Source organism: Rana temporaria, chromosome 6 (assembly GCF_905171775.1).
Source record: "Rana temporaria chromosome 6, aRanTem1.1, whole genome shotgun sequence".
In the NCBI taxonomy this organism is placed as follows: Eukaryota; Metazoa; Chordata; class Amphibia; order Anura; family Ranidae; genus Rana; species Rana temporaria.
The window spans coordinates 55,030,017-55,049,186 of record NC_053494.1 but is presented as its reverse complement, the minus strand read 5'-3'; the positions used below and the strand labels follow the sequence as shown (position 1 = coordinate 55,049,186).

Here is a 19,170-nt window from a genome sequence, read left to right as displayed (position 1 = left end):
AAAGAAAAAAAAAATTGCACAGGGTTAATCTATGGCATTTTTGCACCCTTACATGTAGATCGATCGTAATGCCCCATACACACGATCTGACAGCAAAGTCCGATGTGAGCTTTTGAATCAAAATTTTGACCGTATGTATGCTCCATCAGACTTTTGCTGTCGGAATTTACGCCAACAAAAGATTGAGAGCTGGTTCTCAAATTTTCCAATGGAAAAAATTCGATCATCTGTAGCAATTCCGACGCGCAAAATTTTGACACATGCTCGGAAACAATTCTTTGCATGCTCGGAAACAATTCTGCGCATGCTCAGAAGCATTGAACTTAATTTTCTCGGCTCGTCGTAGTGTTGTACGTCACCGCGTTCTTGACGGACAGTGTCTATGCAAGCTAAGCTTGAGCGGAATTCCGTCTGAAAAACCCTCCAAGGTTTTTCCGATGGAAAATCCGATCGTGTGTACTGTGTACGCCGCATAAGTGTTTCACAAGGGCAGGAAAAACACCATCTATCGACCCTATCAATTTTTTTCCTCCCACCACTGATCATCTTGGGTTGAATGAAACTGTCACTACGTGTGGCTCAACTCTTCCCCGAACCATTTGTGTCTTGCTCCATCGCTGTTGTTTTGTCAAATCGGACATTGATTGTTCTGTTTTATCGCACCATGTATGGCCATCATCAAAGAAGAAGGTGTATATTCACCTTTTCCGCAGGTGATGTAAATAATGTTTGCACTCTTGAAAATTTGCAGGTGCCATCTATCTGATACTTCCAAGTGTTTCAAATGGTGTGTCCCTCACTGGGGGCTGAGAGGTCAGATATGCAGCGCAGTAGCCGAGGATTTTTGTTGCTTGGTGAGCAGAGCCTGATGGGGATTCAAAGACACTAGTTCAGGTTCACTTTCCTTGTGATTGAAAGCAGGCAGTGGGTGGACCTATAGCCAATCTTCTATTGGCTGAAGAATTGGGCTGATTAAAAAAAACTGAACGTATTCTCCTTTCCACACAAGCGAGATGGATGGAGGAATCCTCCCCACTGTCAGGCCTCGTACACACGACCGAGGAACTCGACGGGCGAAACACATCGTTTTGCTCGTCGAGTTCCTTGTTAGGCTGTCGAGGAACTCGACGTGCCAATTTTCTCCATTCCCGTCGAGGAAAAGAAGAACATGCTCTCTTTTTGGCTCGACGAGTTCCTCGACAGTTTCCTCGTCGAAAATGTACACACGACCGGTTTACTCGGCAAAAAAAAAACCAGCAAGTTTCTTGCTGGTTTTTGCTGAGAAACTCGGTCGTGTGTACGAGGCCTTACAATACAAGAGCACAGTGAGGAGTATTCACTGATCAGCTTTGCAGTTGATTTTCCAACAAGCCAGTTTGATAGGGGTTGATCATTAGTTCAACTTCTTTGGAACGGGAACAGCCATAGATGGATAGAAATTTGGCCTGTCCATGCCGAACCAGCTAAATTTTGATCTATCTATAGCCAGTTTTAAGATTACAGTACATTGGAGTATTGACCAGTAAAAAGAATGCTCACATTTTTTTTAGACATCCTTTATTTAGTTGAAAGTTTCATCAGAACAAGAGAGAGCAGTTAGGAAACATATAAGATACCAAAACAATCCAAACAAGCTATACAAATGCATGAGCCAGCTGACCTAATTCTATAATTCAAGTGTGCACAATGCCATGAAAGATAATACACTAAAGAGTAGCTGTATACCTTGGCGTATAAATGCTCCTTACATTTGAGGTCATTGGGAGGAATTCCCCCTTACAGATAGCTAAAAAGTTTAATGGTGTCAGTGGTTACTTGCGTGAGACTTTTCTCATTGCCCAAGGAACCCCTACCAACCTCTGGAGAAACTTTGGTTGGTCTACACCAGTGGTCTCCAAACTTTCTACACAAAGGGCCAGTTTATCGTCCTTCAGACTTTAGGGGGGCCCGGACTGTGGCCATTGGGAGTAGAAAAAGCCCAAGCGTCAAAGGAAGTAAACCCCGCCCCATCATTGGTTTTAGTGGTAGGACTAGTGCCCTATGGTTGATATCGGTGGGAGGAATAGCACCCCATCCTTGGTGTCAGTGTGTGGAATAGTGCCCCATCATTATTGTTAGTTGTGAATGGAATAGAGCCCCAAGGGCCGAATAGAGGCAAGCAAAGGGCCACATCCGGCCCCAGGGACACAGTTTGGCGACCACTGGTCTACACTATACAGAGACGACAGGTAAAAATCAGTTTCATTTGAAACAATGCTTACTAGCCACTTTAGTCTGGTCGCAGGACATATGGGGGGTCCATTTATGAATGTTTTTACACAAGATTCATATAACTTTACTCAAGGCTTGCACATTTATTTTTCTCCCATTGGAATGCTTTGTGGAATTTGTATGAAAATTTGTCTTTTAATTCATTTTGGTAGCTAAAGTGTATGCATAGTCAAAACTTTTTTCTAGCTTTGAATAAAAGTAGGGAACAGGGATGGACTGGCCATTGGGACTACAGGGAGTTTCCCGGTGGGCCGATGGCTCAGTGGGCCGGCTTCAGTGACAGCGGACTGCCGCCCCCCTCCGCTCCTCTGTCTCTCCCTCCTCGCAGTGCTCACCTGGGGGGAACAAAGAAGCAGGGGGAGGACCAGAGGAGCAGGGGGATTGCAGAGGAGCATGGGGGGAGGGGACAGACAGCTGACTCAACAGCTATGGCCTGGGAGTTTCTCACTTCTGCCTAATCGTGTCCCATAAGGGGGGGCACCAAACTGTTTCTTTCCCCTCGGTGAAATAATGTCGACCTTTCCCACTGGTACTGCCTATAAGAGTACCAGTACCAGCCGTTTTACTAAAGTAGAACGGCTAGTGGCTAGTGAAGGGGGAGAGGGGGCTTGGGTGGCCGGGGGGGGGCGGGAGTTGTCCGGCCGCCATGGGAGAGACCTGTCAAAGTGGGCCAGTCTAGATGAACTCCAGGGCCAAATTTCTGTCCCAGTCCAGCCCTGGTAGGGAAGGGTCACTGGTACAAATAGAGAAGTGATTCTTCCCAATGGGAACACAGACACCAATAAAAACTTAACAGAGGGTCTAACTATTCCCCATTTTATCAAAAACTATCTGGTGTCAACGCTTGTGTATTTCTGTTGTTCCAGGACATCAGTATTTTTCTGGATTTTGAAACTATGAGAGAGAAGGTATTTCAATGTCCCACAGGAAATCGGACATTATTCATCCTCACCTACCAGAAATGCCTTCAAGCTCTGAATTCAGCAGAATGTGTAGACATACTGGGACACGTTCTACGCATGTATGGGGAGATGTACTTGGACACAAATATGATAGTAAAATTGCCAACTGAAATATTAGACGACCCCTTCCGAAACCTGTAAGTATGATGCCCACATGCAATTATTATCTGGTATCATATCCTTTGATTTCATATCTACATGTGTATTCTTTATTTCGTTGTTCAAGTAACAAAAGAAACACAATAGAGCATTGTTGCTCGGTAGGTTTATAAAATAATAAAAGGATATTTTATATTTAATAGATTTTAACTCCCTCTGAATTTTGTGAGGGTTTAGAAAGAAATGGTCTAAAAGATGGAAATAGCAGATGGTTTGGGATTATGCAAGTAATCAAGTCGACCATGCATATAAATGTAAAGTCCATTTAGATTATAACCCACCATGTTAAAATAGATAGTGATATAATTAAAAGTGTTAAAACATTAGAAGAAAAATGTAAGTGTAAACAAAAATGATGATTCAGAATTTCACGAGAAGATGCTCCAGCACTGTATTAGACTCCATTCTTGTGAAGTTTAGGATCCTTGGCTTTCCCATATTCTCTTGTCAAGGCGCAGTGGCGTTGGCCTCGCCTGGGTGAGTATGCTGGTAACATGAGTATTTTTTACCTTTTTACCATTTTTTTTTACATTTCTCTAAGTTAGCATTTTTACATTGGGGAATGGGGTAGAGTGCTGCAAAGGAGGCGGACCAGAAGAATTGTGTTCAAAAACATTGTTTTTAGAACATTTATTCAATTTTTCTAATAGTTAAAGTGTCCCTAAATCCACAACATAAAAAAACTATCAATAAATGGTGTATTACATGCTGTTCATACTTGTTCAGTCACTGAGATTTGTTTTCTGTATTCTGCAAAAAACCTGGTTGATCCTGCTGCTCTCTATCTCCACTTTCTGTTCATGTCCCTAATTCAGCTAGGGATTTTGCAGCTGTTAAGGCAACTCTGCACATGCTCAGTTTTCAGTGAATTTCTATGCTGAGCATTTCCCCCTTATCACATCCGAGCAGCACATGTGACTATAGACTATACATGTGGGTCTATACACAGTGGTAAATGACACTTCCTCCTCCTCCATCCCCATTAATCAGATAAACACAATGGGGACAGGATATTACAGTAAATCTTGATTCACTTCCCTCTTATTCTAAGACACAGGCTAGAGGGGCGTAACAAAGCCTGTGACTAGCAGAAATCTACCCACACCATGTTATTTCCACAAAAAATAAAGATGTAATTTCAACTTTATATTTGTATGAAAATTGAAAACAGTTTATTCATATTATTTTTATTTATTTTTTACTCTGTATTCCAAAGGCTGTTTTCTTTTTGAACATGTGACCAGCAGCAGAGGACTAGAAGCTCCTCCTGCTTATGTTTCCCTGCAGACAGGCTGGGAAAGATCTGGGTCATGTGACAGCTGTATATCGATTAGGAAAAAGGTGTGTAGCGCCTGTGTACTTCCAAGTGCAGTTAAAAGTTAGGGGATAATCATAGTGTAGTTGACTCTGATTCTAACTGTAATTATTTGTTAGGCCCTCTGTTTAAGCTGGGCTGTGCTGTGGGTCCATTTTGTTGTTCCTGGGGTGTTGTACCACCCCGGGGTTACAGGTGGCACCAGCGGAGTCCGGGCTGGGGTGTTTTTTTCCAGCAGCCAATCGTGAGGGAGTTTCTCTCGCGGGGCATGCTGGGGGAGGGTATTTTTGGAGCAGACGCCATTCAGGCGGGGTTCTTGTTCCTGGTGTGGCACCCACCTTCAGGGTGACCACGCATCACGGCTCCCCGGCGATATGGCCTACCAGGCCGGGGTGCGCGTGCCACGCAGTGTTCCTGGTTCTGGGACCATGTTGGCCCGGAACATTTGAAGCTGTGGCGGGGCCCCAGTATTCGACTGGGTCCCCAATTTTGAGAAGATCCCAAGCAAGATAGCTGTTCGGTGGGGAGTCCGCCTGAGGGGAGCCAAGAGAGGCTGGCGACCCAACAGGGCCTCGACAATCCATCTGGGATCAAGGTAACCGGATACTGAAAGGGTGGAGGTTAGCCACCTGTCAGTAGGTAACCTAACTGAAAATTACCTGAGGGAGATTCAGTCGCCAAATTCTACTAAGGAGGATTGTCTCTATGATCTGAGTTCTAGGGAGGGTCTGTGGCAGAGATCCTTTCCCTCAAGGTTCCGAGTTATATTCTGGCTGTCAGGTCGGTGTGAGAGGCCTGTCAAGGTACCCTATACCCACTCTGGCTGGAGTAGCGACGAAAGTAAAGTATCGTTGGAAGCAGGACTGCTTCCGTACTGTTAAGCCTGAATCTGCTATTTCTTCTCCTCATACATCTTTGCTATCTACCTCAAGTTTTACTGTTTACCGTGTTGGGTAAAATAAAGCACAAGAAATTACATCTGCTGTGTGGACATTCCATTGCTTGGCTCTCATCAACACCCTAGACGGTGGAGTCACAGAGGTAACATGCCACCCAATCTATAACCAGCGGCTCCTTCGGGCTACATGTGGGGGCTCGTCCAGGATCGGCTATTGCCTCTGACAACGGAACTGTGAGATTTTTATTCTGCCATTGAGAGCCAGGAATTGTCGTGGTGTTGGACTGTGCAGTGAGGAAGGAGTTAACCCAGGTAGCAAAAGAAGAGAAGAGAAGAGCTTCAACTGGGAGGAGTTACCGACCCCTGCGTGAGATGTAGGGCGAGTTTGGCACCAAGCAGCAGAATGATTACCCGCCCACGAGAGAGAGACACGTGCAGACATGTCTGCTCCTTCACCGCCTTTTGAGAGATTGAGACCCCCGATGTCTGTCCTGGGAGTCAACGCAATGCCCGCTGCTACTGCTGGAGTTCCCCTGACGGATACCGGGATCTGAATGCGGACCCTGGGGAAGTTTGTGCTGTTCTCAAGTGGAAACGTGGAGGCCCTCGGACTGTCCTGCCCCCGCTGCTCGGAGCTGGCCGTCCGGATCCTGCCATTTGCTCGGTGCAAGAGGTGCCGGGCCTATCTGTTCCAAATCGAGCCACCGACCGAAACTCCCCGGGAGTACAAGGTGGACTGGATCGCTGGGACCGTAACCGCAGAGGAGGAGGCGCCAGAATGTGTGACCAGTGTGCAAACAGATGCCGTACCGGAGGCTACGGCTACCAATGTGGTCTCCGTATGGCGCGCCATTGCCAAAGTGGACCCCGCACAGGCTTCCCGCGGCTGCGGTCGAGGCCTGTCTGCCCAAACAAGTGTCTTTACTGGGTATTGCCATCGAGCACCCCACATTGCTACCCCTGTACGTGATCACTTTTATCCTTGTCATTTTTTATGACTTTTACAAATAAACCTATTGGTTTTTATTGACCTGCACCATTGGAGTTCCTTTTTCTTTTCCATTTTCATATCATCCACCGCATGGCTTCATTGTGAGCTCTAGCCACGTCCTCTGCCTGCATCTCCTGTTTGATGGTCCAAAGATCCTATTCAGAGCCTGTGGCATTGACGCTAATACACCATTCAAGTACTGCGGGTTCCTGTTATCCATTCCATTGGAGTTCCAGCCCTGCATATGATCCAAGTCCGGTTTCTAGTGGTCCCGGCTCTCAAAGACCACAATGTTTGGCTGACTCTTTGCTATAAGGTAGTAGAGTCCAACACCATCTGGTAAGAGTGTTTTACCTATTTCATACTTTGATGTGATTGTGATCTTCACGGGGTTCTACAGACAACTTGCACACCTGTTGTATCTTAATCACTGGATTGCAGCTCACCTGTTTTCCTGCATCAATTATTCCATCTGACGTCTACTTATCTTCAAACATAGACTTCATTCATTTTTTGTTTTACATTGAGCATTGTTTTAGTCACTTTCATCCATGCCAATTGTTTATTTTTATGCTCTCATACTATGAGAGTTGTTACCTCACTTGGTACTATATAATTTTGAGTTTGTTAGCGCTACATTTTTTGTTTATTATTTTGCTGGCTTTGTTTGTTTGTATGTAGCAGCTTGTTACTTATTTTTATATCAGCGCAGTTTTTTCTTTAATCTATCAAGTGTCTTTACTAACGTCCCTATTGGGGGATGCACCTATCTGCCTGCGGAGGAGTATGAGACCTCTGACCTGGATTCATTGTCCGGTGATGGGGATGATCACTGGTTCGAATTTCCCGAGTCTCAGTTTGGTGGAGGTTCCCGTGCCAACAAGTCTCGGAGGCGAAAGAAACGCTCCTGCCAGAGCGCACCGAGTGCAAGTGTCCCGCAATTAACATGGGGAGTTGGTGCATCCAGCACCAGTGTCGCCAACCCAATACTTGCCGCAGTGCCTGTACTAAAGAGGGCGCCCAACGCCATTGTGTTAACCGGACTTGGAGATTGTTAGATTTTAAATTCATTAATATTTTTACGTAATAAATGTATCTGAATCAATGCTTAGGACATGGTAGCTTTGAGGACAAACGTAGGTCAATGTAGTTACAGGACAGAACAACTGGTATAGTGTAGGCCACATCTATTCTTGAAAGTCCTACGTCAAGAAGGTGGGTGGAGATGTTACTTAAATATACATAAGTGGGCGTTAAAGCTCATCGCAACCTTCTTTGGAAACGAGCCAATTGTGCTTAGTTAGCTGTTAAACTTGTATAAGTATACAGGTGCTGAGCATAGTAAGGTAGGAAAATCCAGGGTCACCCAGGCCCGACAGGAGCCTCAGGGTCATCGGATTCTGCAGGAGAGATGGGGGGAGGGAGGACCCTCTCCCAAGAAAGATCAAATCATATTAACATCTATTTCCTCCTTCTGTAACTTTTCTGAGATGCCTCTGCCATTGATGTTCTTACCAGCTGTAATCAATGTAAGCATAAACTGTCTGTTTGCTGTCATATCGTTGGAAGAATAAAACATCGTATAATGAAATAAACCTATGTCTGAATATTTTGGAACCGAGAACACGCCTGGAGAAGGGAGAGGTTTTGACACATCGCATGACACGTGTTAGAGGCATATGTCCATTATGTCTTCTGTATCTGTCACCTCTTCCCCCTGCCCCCCGGCATCTTACATTGGCGGACGCCAGCCATACTGGTCATCTTTTTTTCCTAAAAGCCTTGAAAAGGGGGATATGGAAATGAAGAAATGAAGTCAAAGATGTTCTTTCAAGTCTTGAAGGAAAATGCGACCAAAGAACCTAGAAGCAAAAATGTGTTTGTGTTCCATCAGACAACAAGAAGGCTCAAAAAACACAGGGTGAGTTTTTACGCTGTTTTGTTTTTCTCACCTGTTAGAATGCTTGTCTGCTTACAAGCTTACGAAGAAAAAAAAAAAAAACCCTACACGAGGCTAAGCTATTTTGGACAGAATGTTCAAGATATCATTCAAAATCCAGCGAGGACTTTTCTGGTTATGGCGAAAAATCGTAGACGTTTACGTACGTGAAGAAAGCTGCCAAGAAGTTTCTAAAAAAGGTGAGAAGTCTCACAGAAGAAATGTTGAAATAGAATCTAAAGCTTCACGTTATTTTCACAGGCCACCATTTATACACAGGCAGATGTATTTTGGTTGAGCTATTATGAAAGTCGGGATTTTGATGTTTGAACTGTCCAAGAATACACTATACATTATACATTCCTTTTTCTACACAAAAAGGAGAAAGACATTATTTTTACGCATGCATCTTTACATTTGTTTACTTGAGGCTACTTTACAGCTTAAATAAACAGTTACACTTACACGAGCCAAAAGGAACGAAAAAGAAACGAAAAAAGAACAAAGATAAAGGAAAGGCGGGCCAGAGGATCAGTACAAGAACTGTTAGAAAATTAATTCTTCAAAGAAAATAAGGACATTATTCTTCCAAGAAAAGCAAGAAAGATACAGCAACATGAAAATGCAACAAGAAAAATCACCAAAGACAGTCAATGTAACAAACGAAAGAAACTAAAGTTAAAGGACATTACATCTCTTGTTTTTTTAAGTGCACAGGAAAATCATTCTAAACAAGGGGTAAATATGTTTTTTTATATAAGTGGGTTAACATGGGATGGTTAAAAGTCTCAAGGTTCAGAAGTATATCTCAGTAATATTCGGGAATTGATATATTAATATTTTAGCCCTAAAACAACAGAAATGTGTTATTGCATGTCATTCAAAGCTCACACAGGGGCAGAAGTTTAAAGGAAAAACTATTCATTAAAATTATGTAAGAACTGTATACAATTCAGTTAATGGTAAACAACAAGGTATTTAGTATTTAACAAAAATCCTACAGATTTTGTTGTAGAAAATAATAAGTTAAGGATTGAGCAATTTTTACAAAAGTCTCTAAACTTGGGTTTGGTTATTTAATTAAAAGTAGTAAATTGTTCTAAATTACTTAAAGTTTACCCAAGAAAAATATTAAAATATGAAAGTTTTGTTCAATCCAAAATTAGCAAAAATAGAAGAAAAACTATTGTTAAAAGTTTTTATAATTGACTATTTCTGATGAGAATGAGAATTTTGTTTGGAGGAATTTTCTCAGGAAATTGGCCAATTCACAGTTCATTAGGCTGGAACTAATCTGTGAAGTTTCATGAGATTTTCTCCTAAACAATGTTTTGTCATTATTATGATCAAGAAATGTCATTTTATATTGTTATGTAAATGATTTTTAGCAGATGTACAAACCAAATATGCTTTAAAATTTTTAAAAAAGGTTAAAAATTGTAAAAACGATAACATTAGATTGGTTAGACAAATTGTATAGTGAATGGTAGCTAAGACTGACGGTGACAGATCTTTCTCTGAGAGTGTGTCATTAACAGAGAAATGGAGGTCGAGTTACTAAGCAGATGGTCAGTCATGACATGAGTTTTTTCCCCTATGGATCTAAACACATGTTGGTGTTTAAATCTTTTTTCAGAAATCTGAAATAAAGGTTAATGGATGGGAAACAATATTTAAAAAGGTATTACAAACTAAAGTACTTGTTTTGAAAAATACGTGGGTTTTGCACCATTTGTTTTGATAAAACTAAAGGTGTTCTTTTTAAACATGAGGTGTCAACACAAGGCTTTGTTTAAGCTTGTGTCTGAGTGACAACTGGATGTTAAAAAGTAAGGTCAGTTGAAGCTAAAATTATGCAGCGAGATAAGCCACAGTGATGCAAATTAATCATGCAAAAGTTACTTTATCAATTTTTCAGTGGATATTTATTGGGAAGAATCCATTTATATCTATATACAGTATATTTATGTATATTTATATTGGCACAGATGAAACTTTCTGAATATCTGTCTACACTGAAAAAGTGATCTTAAGACTTGTTTGTTTAGCAGTCAGAGTGACAGGGCATGTGGTATAGGAAAACCCAACTTAAATGTTCTTTTGCAAAATTAAAGCAATTATAAGTAAAGTATAGTAAAGAAAAGTACAATAATATGGTAAAATATTACTTTTACAAAATATACTTAGTCACAGAATAAAAAGGGGGACGATGAAAATTTTGTCTCAGTACAGACTGATAATGAAGATAAAATTCATTGTAAAAATAATTGATTCCAACAATAATGGATAGAGTTATTTTTTAAATGAAAATATTTATTTTTGCATATCCAGGTACCTGACAGATTGACTGACAAATTGATTAATTGATTTTTTGTTTAAGCTAATGAAAGAAATTTTGAACTACTCATTATTAGAGCATTTTTGTCATCAAACTTCTGAATATTGTTTTATTATGTTTATAGAGCAATCCAAAAGGCAAAGAGTGATCTGATACTATAAAGTATTGAGAGATTTGCAATCTGTGTAGATTGAGTATATTAGATTTTTTCACCTGCTGAAGGAGTATACAAGTATGTTTTTTCCTTTTTAGTTAATTTTTGATAAAATTAATTGAGGTAATTCTAGGAAAAAATAATATATTTTTAATGAAAGCTAAGTTATGAACTTTGTCACACTCCATTGGGGTTGTTTTCAGCCATGGAATCAGATAATGATTTTTTCCATTTTTATAGGACAGGTGATGAAGGACATGTATGCAATTTTAGTATTTGATAAAGTTATTGTTTCTTATCATCTTTAGTACCCTGATATTATAGAACGCTACAATCGTATTTTAAAGTCTAATAGGGTAAGATGATTCAAGAAAAGGTAAATACTAAGTGACTTATTTACCTGTTATATTTTTGGTTTAAAACCTTTTCTAAAGTAAGGGTTGGTTACATTTTTTTGAGTTAATGACAGGATGAAGAATGTCTGTTCTTCTATGTTTTTTTAAAATTAGCTTATGTAGTTATTTGCAATCTGTTGAATAGGACAAAGTACAAGTATAGGAATTTCAGAAGTTTGTTCACAAAATACGGCTAGGCTTTTGCTAAATTTGAATAGAAATTATGTTTTGAATAAGATTTCTACTTTTTATGAGTATGTTTCATAATTTATTCCAGTAGCTAAAGTTATGATTAGGAATTATAGATTTTAAGGTACCAGGGATGTCAATAGGAATGCCAACTGAAATATCAGATTTCAATTGGGAAGGTAATTTTATTTTTTGGATACTTCCATGACCATGAAACAAGCACAACTAAAATTCTATTTTGGTTATTACTTCTAGTTTTTTCAAAATTATTTTTTGATTATGTTATCAAGGATCATCATTTTTGGATGAACTTCAATGATTTATTCATATGGACTTACATCAAAAGTGACATATTGATCGATTGATCATTATGTAAGGGGGAGTTGGAATGTAGTTCTAATATAGGAATTTTTAGAATTTTTTGAAATATGGAAAAATTGTTGTTATATTTTGGTTTCTAAATCTTTTATAAGAATACATATTGATACACATAAAATTATTATTTCACATAGAATAATTAATTTTTATTCATTTTTATAGAACACATAACTTGGGAAAGTTGGATGGATAGTTTGTTATTACAAGAATGTATAACAAAGTATACATTTGAAGTATTAATATAGTTAAAAAACATACAGGTTTGTGTGGAAGAAAATTATTTTAAAGTGTCTAAACAGAATTATTGTTGAATTAAATAATATGGAACATTGAAAAATAAATAAAAGAAAGAGTTGCTTGCTGGTCATGGATAGATAAATAAATTAGATGGATAAATAAATAAAATAAATAGATTAAAAAGAAAGAAAAATAAATAGAAAGAAAGATAGAATATATAAAAATATGACAATCAAATAATGGGAAAGTTATGTTTTTATGTATCCACAAACAAGTAGATTACATATTATGTTTATAATTGTTCAGTGTCTAGGGTAATGTATAAAAAAACTTATACTGAAGAAATTTGGTTATTGAAATTTCAAAAGAAATGCAAAAAAATTGTATTTATTAATTAATATTATAGAGTAATATAATTTGATACATCAAATATATTTATTTCTTCTTTATGATAAATAGTTATATGATATGGTTGAAGTTATACAAAGTAAAATTTATGAAGGTAAAGGAAGAAAAATTTTAATATTACATAATTTAGATGAAGAATAAATTAAAATAAATTAATAATATAATAATTTATAGTTTCTTAAAGGAATGAAATGGTTAAATATTTCACAGGAATATCGCAGAATTTTGGAAAAAGTTTATGTACAATATCTGAAATGTTAAATTGTATTGTTTATATTGGAAAAAAGTGAATCAGAAACCTTTATTATTTAAGATGAATGCACTTATTTTGTTTGTTAATTACAGTGCATTAAGGGGGAATTGTTAGATTTTAAATTCATTAATATTTTTTTTTTTTTAAATGTATCTGAATCAATGCTTAGGACACGATAGCTTTGAGGACAAACGTAGGTCAATGTAGTTACAGGACAGAACAACTGGTATAGTGTAGGCCACATCTATTCTTGAAAGTCCTACGTCAAGAAGGTGGGTGGAGATGTTACTTAAATATACATAAGTGGGCGTTAAAGCTCATCGCAACCTTCTTTGGAAACAAGCCAATTGTGCTTAGTTAGCTGTTAAACTTGTATAAGTATACAGGTGCTGAGCATAGTAAGGTAGGAAAATCCAGGGTCACCCAGGCCCGACAGGAGCCTCAGGGTCATCGGATTCTGCAGGAGAGATGGGGGGAGGGAGGACCCTCTCCCAAGAAAGATCAAATCATCTTAACATCTATTTCCTCCTTCTGTAACTTTTCTGAGATGCCTCTGCCATTGATGTTCTTACCAGCTGTAATCAATGTAAGCATAAACTGTCTGTTTGCTGTCATATCGTTGGAAGAATAAAACATTGTATAATTAAATAAACCTATGTCTGAATATTTTGGAACCGAGAACACGCCTGGAGAAGGGAGAGGTTTTGACACATCGCATGACACGTGTTAGAGGCATATGTCTATTATGTCTTCTGTATCTGTCACCTCTTCCCCCTGCCCCCGGCATCTTACAGAGATCCCTGTGTTTTGCCTAGACTGGCCCGTCTGCAGCGCATTATTATGCGAAAAGTGGCCGCTGAATACGGATAGGAATATCCCTACGTGCCTCCAGCCCTTCTGCCCGTGATTGAGCAAGCTAGAGAGGGCTGGTACAGGGATGCTGTCTGGGAATATCTGAAAGTCCCAAAGACTGACCGTGAGACGGAGTATGCCTTTGTCTGTGTGGGACACAGGTTTAAGAGCTGTCTAAAGGACTGGAGCCCTGGCCGATACAATGATAAAGTGGTCCTTAAATGTCCCGGGAGAGTGGATCAAGTTTTTTCTGTCACCACTACCAACTCCCGAGGGGAAATTATTGCTTTTTTCAAATGGGGATGTTGAGGGCGTGTTGTATTTAAATTTGCCATGACCCCGCGGTTTTCAAGTTTTTTTTGAACGGCGCATGCGCCGTCCGTAAAATATCCCAGTGTGCATTGCTCCAAATTACGTCGCAAGGACGTATTGGATTCGACGTGAACGTAAATGACGTACAGCCGTATTCGCGAACGACTTACGCAAACGACGTAAAATTTTTAAAACTCGGCACGGGAACGATGGCCATACTTAACATTAGCTACGCCTCATATAGCAGGGGTAACTATACGCCGAAAAAAGTCGAACGTAAACGTCGTAAAAAAATGCGCGGGCGGGACGTACGTTTCTGAATCGGCGTAAATACCTAATTTGCATAATCCTTGCGTAACGATACGGAAGCGCCATCTAGCGGCCATCGTGATTATGCAGCCTAAGATACGAAGGTGTAAGACACTTACACCAGTCGGATCTTAGGGATATCTATGCGTAACTCCAGACTGGACTATGCAAATGCCCTTTACCTCGGGCTCCCAAAGTACCAAATCGCTCGTCTGCAAGTCGTACAGAATACGGCCGCCAGACTAGTGACTGGGAAAAGGACATGGGAATCAATCTCACCTTCGCTGAGAACCCTTCACTGGTTGCCAGTAAAAGACAGAATTGCATTTAAAGCACTCTGCCTGACACATAAGTGCATCCATGGGAAGGCTCCGCAATATCTTTGCGACAAGATAGAACCTCACAATTCTAATCGCGTTCTGCGATCCAGCGACCAAAATCTGGTCAAGGTGCCAAAAACCAAATACAAGTCCAAAGGAGAAAGAAGGTTTGCTTTTCAAGGTCCGAGACTATGGAACGCTTTACCAACCAGCGTTCGGTTGGAGGAAAACCACCTGACTTTCAGAAGACAGATTAAAACTCTGCTCTTTTGATGTCATGAGACACGAAACATCAAGCGCCCAGAGGCGATTCAGTTCGCATGTGCCGCGCTATATAAGTTTTTCATTCATTCATTCATTCGTAACTGATTCTATGAATCAGGCGCATAGATACGACAGCCGGCACTCAGAGATACGACGGCGTATCTTGTTTCTGAATCCGGCCCAGTGAAATGAACAGAGAGCACAACAGTATAGTGTAAGATTCAAAATACAATTCTAATTGTATTTAATGTCTTGCACTCACAAAAGTACACAGTTTACATGCATATCACAATCTTCTATAAAATACAAAATCTCTTAGGGGCTCTAATAAGAGGGCATTCCCTTGAAATGCATAAGCCAGGATGCAAGATTGAGGCAGTGCTTATGTTGGCCATGAGGTATCCTGACAGAGGGAGGTTTCTGGCAAAAGCGTGTGGGTCACTCAGGCTCGATAGGGAGGGGGTGTGTAGACAGTGCATCCGCAGCTGCTGCTAGAGTGCTGACAGGGGATGGAACCAATTCTGGCTCCTGCAAAGGTACAAGAAAGGAAGGGTGACCCCTGGAAGTCGCACATCTATGGGGTCCTGCTGCAGTGAATGAATTGAGTGGCAACCTCAGCCTGGACTCTGACCAGGCAATGCCCCCAATGCATTTCACTCCGCCCCCGGAGCTTAAGGACTGGCTCATGGTTATCTTCCCCATGTAGTGCAGACACCAAGCTCTGCACTATGGCAAGCAGTCCCAAGTTATGAACCTGCTCCAGTGGCCTGCAGCTGGTGCCTGCTATCAAGGGATACTTTTTATACTCCATATATTGTACATGCTCCCTTTGGCCTAGATTCACAAACGGCTGCTCTACGTTGCGCGTGCGTAGCATATCGTATTTACGCTACGCTGCCGCAACTTAGAGAGGCAAGTGCTGTATTCACAAAGCACTTGCGTCCTAAGTTACAGCGGCGTAGCGTAAATGGGCCGGCGTAAGCGCGCCTAATTCAAAGTAGGCTGGTAGGGGGCGTGTTGTATTTAAATGAGGCTTGACCCCATGTAGATGCATGGCCGAACGAACGGCGCATGCACGCGCATGCTCAGTATCACGTCGTATTTACGCCCAAAGATACGTCGGCTCAATGCCTGTGACGTGAACGTAACTTACGCACAGCCCTATTGTCGTACGACTTACGCAAGTGACGTAAAAAGATACGCTTGTTCCGACGTCCATACTTTGCATGGGCTGCGCCACCTAGAGACCTGCTTTATCTTTACGCCGGCGTATGTCTTGCGTAAACGGCGTAACTAATTGCGACGGGTGTACGTACGTTAGTGAATCGGCGTATCTTGCTCATTTACATATTCGACGCGGAAATCAAGGACGCGCCACCTAGCGGCCAGCGTAATTATTGCACCCCAAGATACGATGGCGTAGGAGACTTACGCCGCTCGTATCTTTCCCAAATCTATGCGTAACTGATTCTATGAATCAGGCGCATAGATATACGACGGTGGCCATTCGGACTTACGACGGCGTATCTGGAGATACGTCGTCGTAAGTCTTTGTCAATCTGGGCCTCTATGACTACTCACATACCAGGTTTACAACAGTATTGGGGTTGATTCACTAAAACTGGAGTGTGCAAAATCTGGAGCTGCTCCGCATAAAAACCAATCAGCTTCCACATTTTTTTGTCAAAGCTTAATTGAACAAACTGAAGTTAGTAGCCGATTGGCTATCATGCACAGCTTCACCAGATGTAGCACTCTCCGGACCCGGTTTTAGTAAATCAACCCCTATGTGACAATAAACAAATAACTAAAGTTTAAGAAAACTTTTTTTTTTTTTTTTAACGCCATGCATTTCCCTTTAAAATGTATCCGTGATTCAGCTTTCCATTGAAGGCGCACAGGCCCCCCATTTATGATTCTATCCTTTCTTTCCTTGTTTTTCTAGGTCATCTGTGTTTAGAGATCTGTATGATAAAATGAGCGCTACCAACCAAAGAGCTGTGTATGAGTGGATGACTCAAACCCTTCAAAAATCATACGCTGTTTATGGTGAGTGTAAAGTACTTTTACAGCCTTTTGCTGATAGTGTAGATGATATGTTCCCCTGTTCTTTGATACAGCTTGTTACTGCAGAGTAACAGGATAGCCAATGAAAAGAAAGTGAGAATCACTGGAGCAGATTGTGGATCACTAACCTCCATTGCAGGACTCCTTTGCACCTGTTAGTAGAAGAGAGAGCATCTCAGGACAGCGGAGTCTCCCTTACCATGTACAATAACTTGCTTGAAGATACAATTACATCAAAGGCAAATTAAATTGTAAACTTCTGTTTCTTTGCATTTGTGAAGTCAATGCATTGTAGATATAGTTGGCAACGTTTTTAAATAATTTCTACACTCAGTTTGCTTCTGAGCCATCTAAGCTTGTAACATACAGCATTGCCAAGGTACATTTTGTACTATGACTATAATTTCTTTGTTGTTTATCTCAATGCTGCCCTTCAGAAAACAAAGTAAACCAGTGCAGTGAATTAAAGAGTTAAATGACACTTATAGGCCCGGATTCACGTAGCACTTACGCCGACGTATCTCGAGATACGCCGCGTAAGTGTAAATGTGTGCTGTCGTATCTGTGTGTTGTGCCCACAAAGCAAGATAAGCCTGAAAATAGGCTTCTTCCGACCGACGTAACTTGCCTACACTGGCGTATTTGGGCGCATATTTATGCTGGAGGCATATGGGAGATTAGATTCCAATATGCAAATGAGGGAAATACGGCGATTCACGAACGTAGTTGTGCCCGGCGCATCAGATACGCGGTTTGCGTAAGTCGTACGTCCGGCGTAAAGTTATTCCTCATATAGGAGGCACAAGTCATGCAAAGGTATGGACCAGGGAACACAGCCGTCGGATTTTACGTTGTTTACGTAGTACGTGAATAGGGCTGGGCGTAGGTTACGTTCACGTCGTAGGCAGTGATTCAACGTATCTTAGAGAGAATTTCCGACGTGATTCTGAGCATGCGCACTGGGATGTGTCCACGGGACGGCGCATGCGCCGTTCGTTCGGCCCATCATTTGCATGGGGTCACGCTTCATTTAAATGGAACACGCCCACTTCCACCTACTTTGAATTAGGCTGGCTTACGCCTACGAATTTACGTTACGCCGGCGCAACGTTGGGAGCATTTTCTTTGTGAATTCCATGCTTGCCTCTCAGCGTTGCGTCGGCGTAGCGTAAAAGAGATACGCTACAGCGGCATATATATGCGCCGATGTATGTGAATCTGGGCCATATTGTTTAACTACTTGACCTTTAGAAGATTTACCCCCCTTCATGACCAGGCCACTTTTTGTGATATAGCACTGCGTTATTTTAACTGACAATTGCTCAATACCCAAATAAAATGTACCGTATTTATCGGCGTATAACACGCACCGGCGTATAACACGCACCCCATGCTTAGAAGGGAAGTTTAAGGAAAAAAATGTTTAGGAGGGAAGTTTAAGGAAAAAAAACGTACATTTTAAATGCCCATCAATGCAGCCTTATCAGTATCCATCTGCAGCCTTGCACAGAGTCCATTCAGCCTTATCAGTGTCCATCCGCTGTCTTGCCCAGCATCCATCAGCAGCCTTGTCCAGCATCCATCTGCAGCCTTGCACAGAGTCCATCCAGCCTTATAAGTGTCCATCTGCAGCCTTATAAGTGTCCATCTGCACCTTGCCCAAAATTGCAGCATTATGTATTTTTAAATTTAGTGCCTCAGCCGAGCTATACAGAGCCGGATTGCCTGTGTATTCAGCTCCTCTCACAGTCCTGCCCAGTACCGCCCCTTGGCCCGGCTCGTATGACGGACACCACAGCAGTCCAATGGCGGGACATAAAGGCTAGGAGGCGGGACAGGGCATGGCTGCGAGCGGAGCCGAGCCTAGCCGAGTACACAGTACACTCGGCTCAGCTCGGTCTATGTCGGCGGTGCTCAGAGACAGTGGGGATCGGCGTATAACACGCACCCACAATTTTAAGGGGAAAAAAGTGCATGTTATACGCCGATAAATACGGTATGTGTTTTTTTTCCCACAAATAGAGCTTTCTTTTGGTGGTATTTGATCACCACTGAGTTTTTTATTTTTGTGCTACAAACCAAAAAAAAAACACAATTTATAAAAAAATATATATGTAGCGCCTGGCTATGTTCAGAGCCGGTGCTATTGGAAATTTAGG

At 41.2% G+C, this 19,170-nt stretch overlaps 1 protein-coding gene across 1 annotated transcript in view; it reads left to right on the top strand.

Annotated features, from left to right (window-relative positions):
- Positions 1–19,170, top strand: part of OTOA (otoancorin) — a 159,808-nt gene that overhangs the window by 41,460 nt on the left and 99,178 nt on the right. Inside the window, exons 7-8 of the mRNA XM_040356824.1 lie at positions 3,138–3,370; positions 16,890–16,993. Of these exons, the coding sequence (XP_040212758.1) occupies positions 3,138–3,370; positions 16,890–16,993 (337 nt within the window). The remainder of the gene's footprint in view (positions 1–3,137; positions 3,371–16,889; positions 16,994–19,170) is intronic.